Source organism: Ostrea edulis, chromosome 2 (genome assembly GCF_947568905.1).
Source record: "Ostrea edulis chromosome 2, xbOstEdul1.1, whole genome shotgun sequence".
NCBI lineage: Eukaryota > Metazoa > Mollusca > Bivalvia > Ostreida > Ostreidae > Ostrea > Ostrea edulis.
The window spans coordinates 12,385,571-12,408,927 of NC_079165.1; the positions used below are offsets into that span (position 1 = coordinate 12,385,571).

The following is a 23,357-nucleotide window of genomic DNA, read 5'->3' on the forward strand; positions in this document are numbered from 1 at the left end:
TTTCTTTAGTAGCTTTAGTACTTACTTCAGTAACTTTAGTACTTACTTTAGTAACTTTAGTACTTTTTTCAGTAACTTTAGTACTTTCTTCAGTAACTTTAGTTCTTACTTCAGTGACTTTAATACTTACTTCAGTAACTTTAGTTCTTTCTTCAGTAACTTAGTACTTACTTTTGTAACTTTAGCACTTACTTCTGTAACATTAGTACTTTCTTTAGTAACTTTAGTACTTATTTCTGTAAATTTAGTACTTACTTCAGTAACTTTAGTACTTTCTACAGTAACTTAGTACTTAATTTTGTAACTTTAGTACTTACTTCAGTAACTTTATCACTTGCTTCAGTAATTTAGTACTTACTTCAATAACTTTAGTACTTTCTTCAGTAACTTTAGTACTTTCTTCAATAACTTTAGTACTTACTTCAGTAACTTTAGTACATAATAATAAATTCTTTTATTTAGACAGGATAGCACAATTTGTACAAATGACTAGTTTACATTGTGGTCCTGTATAAAACATATTCATAGACAGATAAATGAGAGAATAGAAAAATAGATAACATAATATAAAATATATACATACAATACACACACAGTACTTACTTCAGTAACTTTAGTACTTTCTTCAGTAACTTTAGTACTTTCTTCAGTAACTTTAGTACTTACTTCAGTAACTTTAATACTTTCTTCAGTAACTTTAGTACTTTCTTCAGTGACTTTAGTACTTACTTAAGTAACTTTAGTACTTTCTTCAGTAATTTAGTACTTACTTAAAGAGACACTACAGCTCATTTCCCACATTTTAATAAAGTGTTTTTAAAAACACGTATTGATAAAATGATAAAAATCATATCGATACTGACAATTTTGAACGATTGGATGCATTAATTTACTCTCAACTGCGCTTTGAAGATCGTCCGGAATTCAAAGGTTTCTTCATGCTGACTCGGACTTTTGAATGCTTATTTACATCACGTGGTTTTGAATGACAGCAAAGGTGTTGTGTAGGAATCCCCTTCAAGGGGACCACACTCACCTTTCAAGTATAAGCTAGATTATTTCCTGCTCATTATAATAAGTAATTATATAAATCATAATTCAACAGAAACCCACCTATGTTCTTATTGACCGATGTTTTTACAACTGGTTAACACCTGTCGTGTTCAGATAAAAATAACACTTTTAAAGCAGTTCTTCGCGGCTAGTCCTAATAGCAGATTTAGGGGGGCCAGGATCCCCCTCTCCTTTTTAACCACAAATTGTGAGTGAAACTCCAAATTTTGCACCCAGAATGGCCGATTACTTTGGCTAATATTTGACTTTCACATCCCCCTTCGGAAATCCTAGATCCGCCACTGAGTTACAATCGTTTCTCCTAGCTTTTCGTTTTCCAACGGTCATACTGATCCCAAGGTAAATTTTATTTCACGTATGAGTTTTGTCTCATTTTATTTTTACCTCTTTTCTCATAGAATCTTTCAAAATTCTGGATCTATCGATATCCACTGCACTCACTTAACGACATGCTGCACTGTTTACTGTCTATGCGCATGCGTCTGAAGACCGAAGGAGGAGACTCGATATTTTTTGTATAGGCCATCAAAAAGTATTAATTTTTACGTTAAAACGAGAGTTTTTAACTTTAGATAAGTGTTATTTTCGCAAAGTTCATACATTCAACAATGCAACAAAAATTGAGAAAGCCCTGAGAAAATTGTCATTTCATGATTTTTGCGCAAAATGAGCTGTAGTGTCTCTTTAAGTAATTTAGTACTTACTTCAGTAATTTAGTACTTACTTCTGTAACTTTAGTACTTTCTTCAGTAATTTAGTACTTACTTTAGTAATTTAGTACTTACTTCAGTAATTTAGTACTTACATCAGTAACTTTAGTACTTACTTCAGTAATTTAGTACTTACTTCAGTAATTTAGTACTTACTTCAGTAATTTAGTACTTTCTTCAGTAATTTAGTACTTTCGTCATTAACTTTAGTACTTTCTTCAGTAACTTTATTATTTTCTTCAGTAACTTTAGTACTTTCTTCAGTAACTTTAATAGAGTATTAATTACCTGAATTTGAACATTTACCTTACCTCTAAAAATCATCGAATAGATCCCTATTAATAGTCACACATGATGAAAATCTAACAATATATTTTTTTTACAAAGTGATATAGGCTTCGGCATTCACTAATCAACTTGTTTTGAACATATTTTATTGATGAAATCAAAAGGATTGGGAACAAGTTCTAACAACTTACAAGTCCCTCTCCTAAAATAACACAATATGTCATGCAGGGTAATAATTAACATGTAAAATGTACAATGATTAAACGAATCTACAAGTTTCTTCAATAGATTTATGAACAACTGAAAAAAAAGATATTTATATTAGTTTACAGAGGCAAATAACAATTTTGTATCAATATTTACCAAGTTAAGCATGAAAAGACGATCGATTTAAAAGATAATTTCTAGCTCTGGAGTAATTTTTACAAGCAAAACAGAGATGATCTTCATTAATATGTATATTGTAACTAATCAAGTTACAAATGCAAATCAAAGTCTCTTGCAGACTTTTAAACTTTCTCTTCTTTTCACTTGAAAAAAATAAAAGATCTAGCTAGCGATAATCGCATACCGTGTCCTCGACGATACGTCAAGAATGACACAGTTATCGTTCCTAGTTAAGGGTACAACTTTTCAAAACGAAAGTAGATAACATTTTTGGAACTTTTCACCTGTACAGTGGACTGAGTAGGTGACTTGGGAGGAAGATTTACTAATGCTTTGAAGCCGATGGCGACGTCTCTGGACAATGTGAGTTCTTATTTGTGTTCATTACGAATTGGAATTATTCAAAACAACCATATCAGAAAATGTCCCTCCCCCAATAAACAGATAAAGTCTGCCATTTCACATGTACTGAGAATGACATCAAATAGGTCTAGTGGTAAAATTTGACTCTACTGAACTTCAGTTTTATTTTGTACAATATCAAAATCTGTGATCTGTGATTTCAAGCTGCAATAAGCAATCTAGGAGACTAATATTAACTGATTAATAAAGATTTAGGATATACTGTTATATTGCGATCAACTTTCGTTTTCAACGCATTAAAACCTGTATTATATCATATCTGTTTAACTGTGTCATTTGTACTGTAGAGCGGAAACCGGAAACTACGCCGGCCGATTGTTTGTCCCCACAGGAGTCACATCAAGTCAATTAATTAAGTTATTATGTTAATACTAGTCTAGAGCATTTAGAATGAAACTCCCTGTAAACCGCCTTTGCCACTTGGGCAGAAATCTACTTTATATTGTCTTTCTCGGGTGGTTTAATCTTCAAATCAAGTAGGCTATCGCCAATAATTATAATTATAATACATGTATAGAATTATATGATACATGTATAGAATTATAATACATCTATAGAATTATAATACATGTATAGAATTATAATACATGTATAGAATTATGATACATGTATAGAATTATAATGCATGTATAGAATTATAATACATGTGTATGGTCAGGCCTTTCATGGAGAACCAGTGAATGTTCCTTTATAAGAATTATCATAGAGAGAGTTCATTCTCTAGGTTAAAGATTCTCTCTCTCTCTCTCTCTCTCTCTCTCTCTCTCTCTCTCTCTCTCTCTCTCTCTCTCTCTCTCTCTCTCTCATGCTCTCTACACATACTCATGTTTATTTATACATACACATGTTTATCTATACATACTTATGTTTATTTATACATACACATGTTTATCTATACATACACATGTTCATCTATACATACACATGTTTATCTATACATACTCCTGTTATCGATACATACACATGTTTATCTACACATACTAATGTTTATCTATACCTACTTATGTTCATCTATACATACACATGTTTATCTACACATTCTCATGTTTATCTACACATTCTCATGTTTATCTATACATACACATGTTTATCTATACATACTTATGTTTATCTATATATACTCATGTTTATCTATAGATACACATGTTTATCTATACATACTTATGTTTATCTACACATTCTCATGTTTATCTATACATACACATGTTTATCTATACATACTCCGTTATCGATACATACTGATGTTTATCTATACATACTGATGTTTATCTACACATACTAATGTTTATCTATACATACTAATGTTTATCTATACATACACATGTTTATCTATACATACTCCTGTTTATCTATACATACATATGCTTATCTATACATACACACGTTTATCTATACATTCACATGTTTATCTATACATACACACGTTTATCTATACATACTCATGTTTATCTATACATACACATGTTTATCTATACATGCTCATGTTTATCTATACATGCTCATGTTTATCTATACATACTCATGTTTATCTATACATACACATGTTTATCTATACATACTCATGTTTATCTATACATACTCATGTTTATCTATACATACACACGTTTATCTATACATACTCATGTTTATCTATACATACTCATGTTTATCTATACATGCTCATGTTTATCTATACATGCTCATGTTTATCTATACATACTCATGTTTATCTATACATACACATGTTTATCTACACATGCTCATGTTTATCTATACATGCTCATGTTTATCTATACATACTCATGTTTATCTATACATACACATGTTTATCTACACATGCTCATGTTTATCTATACATGCTCATGTTTATATATACATACTCATGTTTATCTATACATACACATGTTTATCTATACATTCTCATGTTTATCTATACATACTCATGTTTATCTACACATTCTCATGTTTATCTATACATACTCATGTTTATCTACACATTCTCATGTTTAATTATGCATTCTCATGTTTATCTATACATATTTATGTTTATCTATAGATACACATGTTTTTCTACACATTATCATGTTTATCTATAGGTACTAATGTTTATCTACATATTCTCATGTTTATCTATACATACTCATGTTTATCTATACATACTCATGTTTAGCTATACATACTCATGTTTATCTATAGATACACATGTTTATCTATACATTCTCATGTTTATCTATACATTCTCATGTTTATCTATATATACACATGTTTATCTATACATACTCATGTTTATCTTTACATACTTATGCTTATCTATAGATACTTATGTTTATCTATACATACTGATATTTATCTACACATTCTCATGTTTATCTATAGATACTCATGTTTATCTATACATACTCATGTTTATCTATACATTCTCATGTTTATCTATACATACTTATGTTTATAGATACATACTCATATTTATCTACACATTCTCATGTTTATCTATAGATACTTATGTTTATCTATACATACTCATATTTATCTACACATTCTCATGTTTATCTATACATTCTCATGTTTATCTATACATACTCATGTTTATCTATACATGTACATACTGATGTTTATCTATACATACTCATGTTTATCTATACATACTCATGTTTATCTATACATACACATGTTTATCTATACATACTCATGTTTATCTATACATACTCATGTTTATCTATACATACTCATGTTTATCTATCCATACTTATGTTTATCTATACATACACATGTTTATCTATACATACTCATGTTTATCTATACATTCTCATGTTTATCTATACATACTCATGTTTATCTATACATACACATGTTTATCTATACATACTCATGTTTATCTATACATTCTCATGTTTATCTATACATACTCATGTTTATCTATACATACTCATGTTTATCTATACATTCACATGTTTATCTATACATACACACGTTTATCTATACATACTCATGTTTATCTATACATACTCATGTTTATCTATACATACTCATGTTTATCTATACATACTTATGTTTATCTATACATACTCATGTTTATCTACACATACTTATGTTTATCTATACATTCTCATGTTTATCTATACATACTCATGTTTATCTATACATACATATGTTTATCTATACATACTTATGTTTATCTATACATACTCATGTTTATCTACACATACTTATGTTTATCTATACATTCTCATGTTTATCTATACATACTCATGTTTATCTATACATACTTATGTTTATCTATACATACTCATGTTTATCTATACATACTCATGTTTATCTATACATACTCATGTTTATCTACACATACTTATGTTTATCTATACATACACATGTTTATCTATACATACATATGCTTATCTATACATTCACATGTTTATCTATACATACACACGTTTATCTATACATACTCATGTTTATCTATACATACTCATGTTTATCTATACATACAGATGCTTATCTATACATACTCATGTTTATCTATACATACTTATGTTTATCTATACATACACATGTTTATCTATACATACATATGCTTATCTATACATACACATGTTTATCTATACATACACATGTTTATCTATACATACTAATGTTTATCTACACATACTAATGTTTATCTATACATACACATGTTTATCTATACATACACACGTTTATCTATATATACACTAGGGCTGGGACGATTCAGGGTTAGCTCGATTCGGTTCGGTTTCGATTCAGAACAGCACGGTTCTGTTATTTTCGATTCGGTTCATGTTAGATCCGATTTATCTAATGACACCACAAAAATTGACAATTTTAATGAGTAGCATATTTGATTTGATTTAATTCAAGTTATATAACTATATGTTGTCATTTGTAAACATCATATCTATTCATAATGGCATTTTATAACTTTGATAGAAAAAAGAAAACACTGACAGTCTATCAAAATTTGTTATATTAATGTGCTGCATAAGTTTTGGATTACTAAACAAATCTATAGTGAATCTAAAATGTATATAATATTGTTTTCATTGATATGCAAAAATTCAACAATTCTATCAATTGAGAGTCTTTGAAAATCTCTCCTTTATTGATTTACTTCTCTCATGTTAACTGTCAAATCTGTGTCATTACTTACGATGTTGATTTCACTCCACCACTGACAGAAATGCTATATATGTCATGTAAAGATAAACTGCAATGATCTTACGGACCATATTCTGTTGGTATCTGAGTGGTGAAAATGCTAACTCTTAACACAGTAGTGATTTAAATCTCCGTTGCATAAAAAACCACATGTTTTCAACATCACTCGGACGCCATATTTGTTGTTTTGGTGTAAGTAAAATCTAAACCGAACCGAACCGAAATCCGGAATTTGTAATCGGTGCATCGAATCGAATGGTATGAATCGCGGTGCACCGAAATTTTCGGTGCACCGCACAGCCCTAATATACACATGCTTATCTATACATACACATGTTTATCTATACATACACATGTTTATCTATACATACACATGTTTATCTATACATACTCATGTTTATCTACACATACTCATGTTTATCTATACATACACATGTTTATCTATACATACACATGTTTATCTACACATTCTCATGTTTATCTACACATTCTCATGTTTATCTACACATGCTCATGTATATCTACACATACTCATGTTTATCTATACATACACATGTTTATCTATACATACTCATATTTATCTATACATACTTATGTTTATCTACACATTCTCATGATTATCTATACATACTGATGTTTATCTATACATACACATGTTTATCTATACATACTCATGTTTATCTATACATACTCATGTTTATCTATACATATTTATGTTTATCTATAGATACTAATGTTTATCTATACATACTCATGTTTATCTATACATACTTATGTTTATCTACACATTCTCATGTTTATCTATACATATTTATGTTTATCTATAGATACTAATGTTTATCTATACATATTTATGTTTATCTATAGATACTAATGTTTATCTACACATTCTCATGTTTATCTATACATACACATGTTTTTCTACACATTATCATGTTTATCTATAGATACTAATGTTTATCTACATATTCTCATGTTTATCTATACATACTCATGTTTATCTATACATACACATGTTTATCTATACATACACATGTTTATCTACACATGCTCATGTTTATCTACACATACTTATGTTCATCTATACATACTCATGTTTATCTTTACATACTTATGCTTATCTATAGATACTTATGTTTATATATACATACTGATATTTATCTACACATTCTCATGTTTATCTATAGATACTCATGTTTATCTATACATACAGATGTTTATCTATACATACACACGTTTATCTATACATACTCATGTTTATCTATACATACAGATGCTTATCTATACATACTCATGTTTATCTATACATACTTATGTTTATCTATACATACACATGTTTATCTATACATACATATGCTTATCTATACATACTCATGTTTATCTATACATTCTCATGTTTATCTATACATACTTATGTTTATATATACATACTCATGTTTATCTATACATACACATGTTTATCTATACATACTCATGTTTATCTATACATTCTCATGTTTATCTATAGATACTTATGTTTATCTATACATACACATGTTTATCTACACATACTTATGTTTATCTATACATTCTCATGTTTATCTATACATACATATGTTTATCTATACATACTTATGTTCATCTATACATACACATGTTTTTCTATACATACATATGTTTATACATACTCATGTTTATCTATACATACTTATGTCTATCTATACATACTCATGTTTATCTACACATACTTATGTTTATCTATACATACTCATGTTTATCTATACATACACATGTTTATCTATACATACATATGTTTATCTATACATACTTATGTTCATCTATACATACTCATGTTTATCTACACATTCTCATGTTTATCTATAGATACTCATGTTTATCTATACATACTTATGTTTATCTATACATACATATGTTTATCTACACATACTTATGTTTAGCTATACATACTCAAGTTTATCTATACATACTTATGTTCATCTACACATTCTCATGTTTATCTATACATACTCATGTTTAGCTATACATACTCATGTTTATCTATACATACTGATGTTTATCTATACATACACATAATTATCTATACATACTGATGTTTATCTATACATACACATGTTTATCTATACATACATATGTTTATCTATACATACACATGTTTATCTCTACATACTCATGTTTATCTACACATTCTCATGTTTATCTATACATACACATGTTTATCTATACATACTTATGTTTATTTATACATACTCATGTTTATCTATACATACTCATGTTTATCTACACATTCTCATGTTTATCTATACATACTCATGTTTATTTACACATTCTCATGTTTAATTATGCATTCTCATGTTTATCTATACATACACATGTTTATCTATACATGTACATACTGATGTTTATCTATACATACTAATGTTTATCTATACATACTCATGTTTATCAATACATACACATGTTTATCTATACATACACATGTTTATCTATACATGTACATACTGATGTTTATCTATACATACTAATGTTTATCAATACATACACATGTTTATCTATACATACACATGTTTATCTATACATGTACATACTGATGTTTATCTATACATACTAATGTTTATCTATACATACTCATGTTTATCAATACATACTCATGTTTATCTATACATACTGATGTTTATGTATACATGTACATACTGATGTTTATCTATACATACTCATGTTTATCTATACATACTCATGTTTATCTATACATACTCATGTTTATCTACACATGCTCATGTTTATCTACACATACTTATGTTCATCTATACATACTCATGTTTATCTTTACATACTTATGCTTATCTATAGATACTTATGTTTATATATACATACTGATATTTATCTACACATTCTCATGTTTATCTATAGATACTCATGTTTATCTATGCATACAGATGTTTATCTATACATACACACGTTTATCTATACATACTCATGTTTATCTATACATACAGATGCTTATCTATACATACTCATGTTTATCTATACATACTTATGTTTATCTATACATACACATGTTTATCTATACATACATATGCTTATCTATACATACTCATGTTTATCTATACATTCTCATGTTTATCTATACATACTTATGTTTATATATACATACTCATGTTTATCTATACATACACATGTTTATCTATACATACTCATGTTTATCTATACATTCTCATGTTTATCTATAGATACTTATGTTTATCTATACATACACATGTTTATCTACACATTCTCATGTTTATCTATACATACTCATGTTTATCTATACATTCTCATGTTTATCTATACATACATATGTTTATCTATACATACTTATGTTCATCTATACATACACATGTTTTTCTATACATACATATGTTTATACATACTCATGTTTATCTATACATACTCATGTTTATCTATACATTCTCATGTTTATCTATACATACTCATGTTTATCTATACATACACATGTTTTTCTATACATACATATGTTTATACATACTCATGTTTATCTATAGATACTAATGTTTATCTATACATACTCATGTTTATCTATACATTCTCATGTTTATCTATACATACTCATGTTTATCTATACATACTCATGTTTATCTATACATACACATGTTTATCTATACATACTCATGTTTATCTATACATACTCATGTTTATCTATACATACTCATGTTTATCTATACATACACATGTTTATCTATACATTCTCATGTTTATCTATACATACTCATGTTTATCTATACATACATATGTTTATCTATACATACTTATGTTCATCTATACATACTCATGTTTATCTACACATTCTCATGTTTATCTATAGATACTCATGTTTATCTATACATACTTATGTTTATCTATACATACATATGTTTATCTACACATACTTATGTTTAGCTATACATACTCAAGTTTATCTATACATACTTATGTTCATCTACACATTCTCATGTTTATCTATACATACTCATGTTTAGCTATACATACTCATGTTTATCTATACATACTGATGTTTATCTATACATACACATAATTATCTATACATACTGATGTTTATCTATACATACACATGTTTATCTATACATACATATGTTTATCTATACATACTTATGTTCATCTATACATACTCATGTTTATCTCTACATACTCATGTTTATCTACACATTCTCATGTTTATCTATACATACACATGTTTATCTATACATACTTATGTTTATTTATACATACTCATGTTTATCTATACATACTCATGTTTATCTACACATTCTCATGTTTAATTATGCATTCTCATGTTTATCTATACATACACATGTTTATCTATACATGTACATACTGATGTTTATCTATACATACTAATGTTTATCTATACATACTCATGTTTATCAATACATACACATGTTTATCTATACATACACATGTTTATCTATACATGTACATACTGATGTTTATCTATACATACTAATGTTTATCAATACATACACATGTTTATCTATACATACACATGTTTATCTATACATGTACATACTGATGTTTATCTATACATACTAATGTTTATCTATACATACTCATGTTTATCAATACATACTAATGTTTATCTATACATACTGATGTTTATGTATACATGTACATACTGATGTTTATCTATACATACTCATGTTTATCTATACATACTCATGTTTATCTATACATACTCATGTTTATCTATACATGTACATACTCATGTTTATCTATACATGTACATGCTAATGTTTATATACATGCATGTACTTATGTTTATCTAACCATTCTGAAGATATTCGTGTACAGATAATGATGTTGATGTTCAGATAATGATGTTCATGTTCAGATAATGATGTTCATATGAAGTCGCCTACGTATACCCATTTTACCCACAACATGTTCAATTGCTCCCTGTGTATCATTATGATGGGTTTGATACAGAACCTACCAGTTCCTCCAAGTATACATTATCTATTGCTTGATAGGTAGAATAGAATATCTGTACATTTTTACAAGTACATTCTAATGATTATTAAAGAAGGTGGTGCACGTCTCATGTTAATTTCCCTAAAGGTGTTGCATGACAGATCGAACAAATTAAGTTATTAAAATATATTATAGAACCAATTGGAACTTATGTCTTGATTCAATAATATTTAAAATCAAGTATAAAAGACATGTATTGACAAAATTAGGCAAAATATTTCGAGTTTAAATCAAGCAATAGGCGATTTATATGATTTTCAACGTTAAAATGGAGGGGTATCCCCGAATTTCAGAAAAACTGCCTCCGTGAAACAAAATAAAATTAGTATGAACATGTTTTTCGAGTTTTCCACTAAAAAAAAAAACTCGCTTTGAAATTTTGTTTCACGAGGGCATTTATTGTAAATTTAAAAAAATTCGAAACGATTTCACTGGTATTTTCAACTTCACCTGTGCGCTAATTTTCGATAGTATTATATGGTCTACTGCGTGGTTTAGTGGATAAGGTCGTCAACTCTTATATGTAAAGATGTTTTTTATTTTTAAAATGACCGGGTTCGACTCCCTCACGAACACATTTTGTTTTTCAAATTACGTTTTCCATCTAAATTTGTTTTCTTAATTGAAACACGCTTCTAATTTTTATAAATGTTTCATGTCAAATCTCTGTTTATTACTATGTGCCGAGTTTGAAATAAGCTTCCAACCTGGACACTAGTTTAGTTTGTGATTAGGACTCTCAACAAACACGCCGAATACAGCATGCAATACCTGTGTTTTAATAGTCAAGGCTGCTAAGGAGAACTTGTATGTTTTTCTGAATGAAAGTTGTTGACAAAGGCATGATGCCTTTTACAAAAATCTGTTGTGAACTTTGCAAAGCTATGAAAGAAAAACTTTAAGGCCAAACAAGGTAAATAACCGTTAAACAGTTTGAGTTTATATGTATTCCAGTAGGAAATTGCTGTGTTGAATCAATATTTACAGGTGCATGTACTACGAATAATGTTGAATTTTATTAATGCGTATTAAACTTCCCATATTTTATTTTGTGGTCAGAGTCATGTACAGTTGCCAATTGTTGGTTGTAGAATATACATTGTAATACATACGAGTATAAGAGCATTTGGACTGTAGTGGTATAGAATATTAAATATTTGATACACTCGTAACATGTAACAATATACATTGTATCTGATATTCAGAAAAAAGAAGACAATTTAATTTTAACGATTTCAAAAATTATCATTAGACTACATGTATAATGTATTGACACATAAAATGTATTAAGCTTGTCCGTAGTACTGGGGAATCTTTCAGGTATTTAAAGCTGACATGAATTAATAAATACGTACACCTTTCTCATCTTATCCGCCATATTTCTCTCAGGTAGCCTAATTTACTCTACCCGTATATACCCCAAATGTGATTGTCACACCTGAGTGATTTTTCTAGGTGGACTCGACCAGTGCACATCTCCGATAGTAATATATAGGGAATGAGAAACAAATAAAATAACATTTTAAAACCTTATGCTTTGCTCAAAATTACAAAATATTGATTGTATACTAATGCATTCTGGAAGTTTAGATAAGTTAGACAAAAATACAAAAAAAAAACAAAAAAAAACAAAAACAACAACTTTTCTTGCATACTTGCAAGTGCAAGCAAGTATTTGCATTTTCTAATAAAATAAATGCGGATAAATCATTTGCCAATTACATACTGATAGAATGGAATAGGCAAAGAGCATAAAATATATTATTTATATCAATTCTTGCAAAATAAAGGTGCATGCCATATGCATAATTTGCAATGCACAAGGTATAATCGCCCCAAAATAGTATCAAATACGGGCGTCTATTCAACAGGTATCGGAGATGTGCACTTACCGAAAATATTAGATTCTCTTTATTCTGAAAAATCCACGAAACAAAATGATAAATTCCATTTGTATCTCGTTAGAACTTTACAACACGTTGTCATTCCATTATACAGACTGCGACACACTTCACCCGTGCCAAATAGGGTGTCTTCAATCAGGGGAGATGTCAGAGTCGAAATTTTTTTCCTGTATTGAATGCTTGTCTGGTCGAGGTTTTGCAGTTTATAGAAATCGGGAATCTAATATCTGGTTGGATATATTGCGTGCACAATTCAAAATTTCTCGATGATCATATACAAACTTGGATATACAAATAAGGGAATAATGATCGAAAATATACATCTGTGTGCAAATGCGTGTATTACATTTGCAATCCATAATAAACAGTTCATTACACAAAGACATATATGAAAGGAAATTTATAAACGAAAATATAGTTTTGTTGTCTCTTTTGGAACCACATAATTATTTACGGTCTCTGTATGTCCATATTCAGAGAGAGAGAGAGAGAGAGAGAGAGAGAGAGGGGAGAGAGAGAGAGAGAGAGAGAGAGAGAGAGAGAGAGAGAGAGAGCGTCCTACTTCGATTTATAATATATCATATTCACAGAAGGAAAGAAAATTGATCACTTATATAAATGTAAGCTTACAAGCATTAAAAATTTCCAGCTATTTAAAAATTTGTGATTGATTAAAAATTTGTGATTGACAATATATTGGAAACTTACAGGAGTTGATGCTTATAATTGAATTGATTACAAATTTTAAAATAAGAATATTAGTTTGAACTGTGCATGTAGAAAATACTGACTTTGTATGTTAGAATAATGGGAAAAAAGTAAATTGTCAAAAAAAGTGGGAAAGCACACCAGCCCTCCTGCCCACCCCAACCCCCTGTTTTCGTGCCTGAAACAACATATCAATTTGTGTTGAAAGAAAGGTGCATATCTACATTTCATTAAATTCCAAAGGAGCTCGAATTTATGTGTTCCCCTATTAATTATTTTGTATGCAAGATTCGTTCCCGAATTTAGAATCATGCTTTCAGTCAGAGCAGAAATGAATTCATTTTGAAGTACATCTAGTTTGAATGCAAATGTTGGGTTCCTTCTTTTAATTTCATCAAACTCATTAGAAACCCCTCTCCCAAACTATGCAACTTTGTTTTTATTGATATCTAAATCGGTATAAATGAATCCGGATATAAATTATATAATGGTTTTTTTTTTTCGTGATCATATAGATATTGATACTGATAATGAAAAAAAAAAATGTTTATACTCTTGCCTTTTGCATATCCTACTAATGCATTACAGTATATTGACATTGTATCATATCAAATAAAACCTCAACACGAATTTTACTGATTTATGCATACTAACATCTTATCGAATACATTTGAATTTGACATTTCTACGTACATCGGTATGGCCATTGCGCCAGATCTACGAAATGAAAATATTTATGAATAAATTACACTCAAGCCTCAAAGTAATCATTATGGCATGTCACAGAAACGTTAAAACACACAAATGCTATAGTCCTGCAATACATGCATGCGATTTTTCTGAATACATGTATTTATGTATTCACGAAGGAAGTCCCTACGCTTGAAAATATCTTGGTCTTTATTGCATTTTGTTTTGTGATTTTGGTTTACCATTCCTTACATTGTGTAAATGAAGGAAAACTTGGTAAAGGGTGCAATTCTACATGCACCATACAATTAGTATACATGCATGTGTTTCAAAGCAAAATGTACAAGTAATAACCAGACATGTATCGTAATTTTTCGGGGGGGGGGGGGGGTGTTAGGGGTGTTACAACAGGGGAAAAAATGGAAAATTGGATTCTTCAAAATCTCTTGCCATTCAAAATAATTATTAAAAAAGATGAACGAAAACAGCAATAAAATAAAACAAAACACACAAACAAACCAAGATGTTTTGTCCGATGTTCAAAGTCCTAATGTGGGGGTGAGGGGTTAAAGAGTCTTTTACTTTGGCTACCTCAATAATTTCCCCCTACACTTCATTTTCTTCAATCGTTGGGGGTCGGATGGGGTGGTTAGAGTCCTCTTCTATGAGTGCCTCATATCTTCATTTTCTTAATTGGTGGTGGTGTGTTTCTTCTACTATTATATCAGAACTTTCAAGCTGGGGTAAGTGGGGGAGGGGTTGTCACTCATTGTATCTTTAATTTGCATTACAAACTAACAAAAAATGGATATTGTTATTAAAGGTGGGTGACAGACACTCTTGTCCTCTCCCCTTGATGTTTGATAACGACTCATAATATGATAAACTCGATTATTACATTTTGCGTTAGTACAATTTGCGTCGAGTTCGACGCAGAATGTAATAACGCAAAATGGCATAAATATACAAGATATATTGAGCGCCAAATTAGCATAAAATGAAGTAATTGAAAATAACATTATTTAAAAATATGTTTAATTTTTAATTATTGCGTGCTTTAAATGAATCAAATAAATCTGTATTATCAATTAATGAGAGCAATATTGAGTTACTAGTACTGTTCTATTTTTATTGAATTAACGATATCATTTGTCTTAATAAGAGCACGATTATTACAAGATCATCGGTTCTCTCTCTCTCTCTCTCTCTCTCTCTCTCTCTCTCTCTCTCTCTCTCTCTCTCTCTCTCTCTCTCTCGTTCTCGTCGTTATCTCTCTCGTTGTTCTATCTCTCTCTCTCCCTCCCCCCCTCTCTCTCTCTCTCGTTCTCGTCGTTATCTCTCTCGTTGTTCTCTCTCTCTCTCTCTCTCTCTCTCTCTCTCTCTCTCTCTCATCCCATACACTCGTACAGTGTTGTATATGCAAATTTATGTACCTAAATGATTTCCTGATTTATAAATCTGCAATACTCTGACCAGTAAATCATATGGTATAAGGATTCATGCACAATACAGGGTAAATATTATACTCTGATACTTCCTCTGATTGAAGATAGCTGATCGGCACGGGCTAAGTGTGTCGCAGTCTGTACAATGTACAATGTTGTTTACTGTTGGAATGCAAATGGAGTTTATCATTTTGTTTCATGGATTATGCAAATAAAGGGAGTTTTACTACTACTTAGAGTATTTTCGACAAGTGTACACGTACATCTGCGGTCCTTTACAGATATTACGAGTAGGCCCAGGTAAATAGTCGTCCGCATTCGATGCGTTTTCATGGCGAGCATACATGCCATTTTTATAAGTACAGTAGTATTTATGTATTTGCCTTTTACTTGAAGTAACTGTGAATGGTATAGATTGTATACTCTTTGCTTATTCCATTTTATCAATAGATAAAAGATGAAATATTTGTCCGCATTTTTGTATAGTTTTGACATATTTACTGCAAATGTACGCACGTTCACGTAAAGAAAAGGCATCCTATATATATTTATCCAAATATATATATTTAGAATGATTTACTACTGTACGATATGTTTATTGTAATTTTGAGCACTGCGTGGTGTTACTTCTTGATGTCATATAAATCAGTATCGGAGATGTACGTGTTACCTGTCGAAGCTACCCGCACAGGTAAATCGAAGACACTGATGTGAAGTGAAGCGTAGCAAAACTCGTCCCCTTACATACCATGCGAACCCTGATACATATAACAATAGAAATTCCAACTAATATGGCGGATTAGCAGAGAAATATGGCGGACATATAGAATTATACTATATTTATTAATTCATGTCAGCTTTAAATGGAAAATACGCAATGAGTATAAATATGAATAAAGGTCAGTTCTACGTCACGAATGCTGGCACGGAGCTCCGATTAGGGAAAATTCCCGCTTCGGTGCAACACCCTCTTTGTTGGACAGAAAACCGAACAGTTCTTACCTAAGTACACTGCGTTTGTTGTTTTATAGGTCGGATAGAAAACCCTCCAGTTCCTACGAGTACACAAGAGTTGAAATATACGATGATGACGATAAGTTACTGATAAACAACCAAGAAGACAGTACTTGTATTATGTGCTGTTTGTGTTGGATAATCTCAAAGTTGAAGAATGTCAAAGAATGGCTGTCAGGAAAAATAAATAAGATATTTCGTAATAGACGAGTGCCCGAAAGGAAAGATCTCGAGGAACCTTACAAGTACGTGTATATCGTTTAGTAGTTTTAATGATTTATATGAACGTGTATATACATCTTCTGTGGTCCTGTAAGCTGACGGGTACATAGGGTGGGAGGTCGTTCCGTCCCACAGTCGGTCCGTCCCTAGTCGATCCGTCCCGAAACGGTCCGTCCCATGGTCGATTCGGCCTATTCTGCTTAGTCGATCCGACCCCTCCAATTTTTTTTTTATCAAAGAAGGAAAGTTTTTGCATATATATATTGCAGTTATAGTTATCAAAATTAGATAACTACCGAAGTTAGACGTGTTAAGAAAATTGTTTATACAACCCTTAACTAGGATTTATAATTTTTGTTTGAAGTGCGATGGTTATGAAAATGTGTGCTCCTTAATTATTGTAAAAACATCGTTATTCAACTATGTAGAGCAATCAATTTAAATGTGTGTCCCATGTCCACTGATCATTGTGAAAACACCTTGGTGAAAACAGTTTTTATAACTGCATTGTTGTGCAACCTTTGATCATTAATTACGAGCTTAGAGCAACCTAACTACATGTATTATATTTTTTTTTGAACTCCAGAAGTTCAAAGAATTGGCTATGATTTGAAAATAGAATGCGGCAGGTATAGAAATATTCCAAGAAATGACAGAGTATGTAAATTTTGTCTAAAAACAAAAGGTATTCTTTGTATTGAAATGTGTATAATGATCTTAGAAAAAGCTGTCAAATATCAAACCATTTCTTCTTTTTGGGAAATACTGAAAGTTTATTTCAATATGGAGGAACAAATACCTTAAATGCTTTGGCAAAGTATGTTTTTCTTGCTTTTAAAAGAAGAGACATTTGTTATAATAAACAGTCTCAAGAAGATTAATATACATTACGTGTGATCAAGGTTAATTAGTCTGCAATCAAGTCATAAATACCATAGAGCATATTAAAGGATGACTACCTGATGACAGAAGATATCAGCGGCACACACACCATGAAGATGAAATACGCAGATGAATGAAACCAATTCAGTACTGTAAATATCACTTGGAAAAATATGATTTTTTTCTGGGCCGGTGCAGAGGCAAATTTTGACTCCCATAGAATAATGACCGGGGGTCATTTTTGGACGTCGAAAAGTGACCCCCGGTCATTATTCAACGTAGAATAATGACCCCCTTTTTCCCGTAGAAAAAAATGGCTTTTTCAAAAAATAAGTCCATTTCACGTTTAGAAAAATGACCCCGTAGAATAATGACCCCGTTGTAAATTTTATTAAGGATTATTTCTCTGGTAATGCCTAAGGGAGGCAGTCCAACATTGTCATATTATAAGCAAATCTATCATTCATATGAAACGTAACCAGATTAAAACATATTAGGGATTGTGATTTTGTTTCAAAAATAAGAATTTACTTGTTTTAACAAAATAGCGACTCGTACCAAATAAGTGTCTAGTCACAGCGAGTTATATTCGTTATTACGAGTATATGCATGCATAGTTATATCGAGATACATGCAATCGTCTTACCATAAAGGGAATATGGGTTTAAGTGTGGAAAGGGACTCTATAGTTACATTTGTAAACATGCATATAGTTTATTCTACACTAAGGACCATAATATGCAAACAGAGTGCGTAATTTATTTGATATACACAGAGTAGCTACTACCATAATTGTGAAACCCTTGTCCCCATGTGTTATTAAGGTTAGAGTGTTATGCTAACCCATTCAGAATTGCATATATTCAATGTAGCTATACATATTTTACAAAGAAATTTTTTCCTTGTAACTAACAATTTTATGACGGTTTAAAACGTAACTCGGTCAAATAAATATAGTACGGAGAGAATAGGTTAGGTACATGCAAGAAATAATGCTTTGAGTGCTGAGAACCTGCATATTAGAATTGAGTATTTTTTTAATCGTGTTATATTCTCATCTGATCAATCTATGTTAATTTTGTGTTAAAAAGTGAGAGGGCACAAACCCACTCCCCCCCCCCCCCCCCATCTTCCAAAAGTGAGGGGGCACGTGCCCCCGTCCCCATGTCCTACACTCCTGATAGACATAAATTATCCTGTGAAATGCTATAGTCTACCCAAAGTTATCGTTCGCATACTCACTAATACCTCTATCAACACTCACTCATTTTTCAAAATTCTTGAAAAATGATAATGATGCGTAAATGAAATAACCTATTGACTTCAGTTGCAAAAAATGTATGTCAATTCATCAGTTTTAAGAAAATTTCACGTCTCTCTGTGACACAAGAAGTATTGTATGTAGACGCAGCTCTTTTGTGTGTGTGTGTTTGATTACACAAGATCTATACATGTAAATAGATAGCATAAATACATTGGTAGATTCAGAGGGAGGTGTGGAGGTTTTATAGGTAGTACCTCTGCCTATCGTTGCAAAATGTTGCTTAATGAGGAAAAAATAACACATTTTGAGAATGGAACTCCCCTTTTGAAAACTAAAATTTATTGTAGAACGCCTTTTTGAAAATTCCCTGGATCCGTCCCTGAAATATGCGGGTTTTTTTTCCAGTTGTAATTGGTCATAGAACCTACAATGGGTTTTCCTCAAATTTAATGAACTAGTTCTTACTTTTATTTTATTAAAAGAATTGCACATGGAATAAATTTGATAAGAGGAGCAGCAGGAACGATAACTCTGGGTATATAATGACCTGAAAACCCGTATCAACTCCTTTAAAATAAATCAATCTGCTAAGAAAGGGAGGGGGGTAATTTTCTACGGGGGTCATTATTTTTCAGGTATGACACGCAAAATAATGACCCCAGGGTCTTCTTTCTACAAAATTATCCAATGTTTCTACGGCTAGGGGGTCATTTTCGACGTCGAAAAATTACCCCGGTCATTATTCTATAGGAGTCAAAATTTGCCTATACACCGGATCGACTAAGGGACGGATAATCTAGGGACAGGTCGGTAATGGGACGAATCGACTAAGGGACGGATTGATTATGGGACGGAATGTCTAGAAATCGTACATAACAGGGTAAGGGATAGTACATTAGTAACTAATATGAACTTTCAATCCAATAGTACTTTATGTATCTTTATTACTCAACCTTCTTTGTTATGACATATTGAGGATGACTTAGTTTCTGTAGGGCCTTTTAGAGTAGAGATATTTCTAAGATTGATTGATTAATTTACCCCTTTCTCTACTGTACCGGTCAATTTGACCGGTGTCGCGTAAAAACAGGACAGCGCAAAAGGAATGCCTCTAAATCTTTGAAACCACGGCCATAAGATATATGATCTATACATCATATTTTGGGAAATTTTCTCTATTTTTTAAGTAAGTAAAGCCATTAGATTAAAAAAAGCATTTAAAGCGAAGGATGCCTTCGTATAAATACATGTATGGCGCAATGCTTTTTGCGCAAGGTCATTTTCCCCCTCGATATAATTTTTTTTTATTTTCCTTATGAATTCAATATTTTTTAAAATATTTTTGAAAAGCATATATTCCCCGCTTTCAGAAGATATAAAAATTATTTTTAATGCCTGGCAAAGTTAAGAAAATAGCATTTTTTTGCACATGTACGTTTTCTTACGATTTTATTTCTCAATGTTTATACAGATCGGCGTTTTACCTATATTTATATTTGGAAATAGGGAGAAGTAAATACAGCCTGTAAAAGAAGAGGAAATTTCCTTTTTGATGGGCCCTTATTCGTGTTATAATTCTCGGTAGTTTTTTTATTACGATAGAATGAAATTGGGACATGCTGCGCGGTTTTCTTTAAAATTAGCGACAAAACGGTCTTCCTGTCATGTGTAACAGGATTGGTTGATTGTATGTTGTTTAACGTCCCTTTCGAGAATCTTTCACTCATATGGAGTCGTCACCATTGCCGATGGAGGGCTGCAAAATTTAGGCATATGCTCGGCGCTTACGACCTTTGAGCAGGTAGGAATCTTTATCGTACCACACCTGCTGTGATATGGGACCTCGGTTTTTGCGGTCTCGTCCGAAGGACCGCTCCATTTACTCGCCTCTTACGACAGGCAAGGGGTACTGAGGACCTATTCTAACCCGGACCCCCACGGAATATTTCTGAGAAAACACAGTGCATTAGACACTGTAACATTGTGATGATAAATTGATAAAATATTAAAAACATAACGTACTAATTGTTATTATGTATTTAATAAATCATAACTCCCCAAACGTCCATTGGTCCAAAACGATGCTTTTTGAACTGGATATTAAATTCTGAAGTCTGTGATATTAAAATTGATCTAAAAATTATTAAGTAAAAAATCATTTATTTTGTTAATTGCAGTTAACATTTCGTTTGTTCGTTGTGTATTTCACAGATTTACAATCATATTTAGAAAATGGCTCGTGTGTTGTACATGTACCTTGGGATGGATTTGGTGCCTCTTTAAACTACTATGTTGTTGTATTTACGGAAAACCCAAGAGCTGCATCAGATTCTTACATTCACAAGTTTGTTGTTGTACACACCGAGCGGATAAAAGGTATAGACAATTGTACAAAGGTGTCAATATGTGTACAAAGTTACCGGTATAGATATTAATGTGCGCTGAAATGCTTCGACCTTTTTGCACCCATTTACCGACGGAGGGCATCTGATAGTGGATCAATCATAAATATAACACTTTCGTCCTGTAAAGTTCTTTTTACCGTCTCACCATATCACCTTAGTTGATAAACTTTGATTTTCCGTATAAGCTCCTGTTCAGACCTACATGTAGCAATTTTAGTAGTGGATCTTGAAGCAGATGATTCGAAACAACCCGTAGTGTTTCAATCCCAAAACACACAAACACATACATAATGTACACATGCATTTTCAATCACACAAATGGTCTTACCCGTTTACAAGAGGAGATAATTATGAAATCGTGACAATAAGATAGAGTACATCCCTAAGGCCCTCAGACTTAGTGAAACCAACAATGTTAGTTTTCTTAGATGGTTTATTTAATGATCTTCTATCGAAGAATGACCAGGATACAAATTGTAATGCAAATATATCTTCATGTTGTGTAGAATCTTCCACTTCATTCACACCATGACACCTGAGTGTCTGGGAGGGACCACAAGAGAGTATCTAAAATGTTGATATTGGAATGGCGTAAATTAGATTGATATAGTTGAAAATGAGCACCTCAGATCACTTATTCTAAAAGGTCCTAAATACAGAGAACTTCGGTCTTTCAATTGGCGACAGATCTTCATTTCTATTATGAATTCTGTTGAGGATTATGCCAGACGATGGGCTAAATATGAAAAAAAAGAACTTGATACATTGTC

The 23,357-nt window shown here is 31.1% G+C and overlaps 1 protein-coding gene across 3 annotated transcripts in view; it reads left to right on the plus strand.

Annotated features, from left to right (window-relative positions):
• The first annotated feature begins 2,616 nt into the window (after positions 1-2,616).
• Positions 2,617-23,357, plus strand: part of LOC125681061 (uncharacterized) — a 29,086-nt gene continuing 8,345 nt past the window's right edge. Inside the window, exons 1-3 of one of the 3 annotated variants that reach the window (XM_056156120.1) lie at positions 2,617-2,822; positions 17,832-18,059; positions 22,412-22,558. In XM_056156120.1, coding sequence (XP_056012095.1) covers positions 2,821-2,822; positions 17,832-18,059; positions 22,412-22,558 — 377 coding nt within the window. In that variant the 5' untranslated portion in view covers positions 2,617-2,820. Of the gene's footprint in view, positions 2,823-17,831; positions 18,060-22,393; positions 22,559-23,357 lie in introns of all 3 variants that reach the window. The other 2 variants (XM_056156119.1, XM_048920969.2) reach the window with 2 other exon arrangements.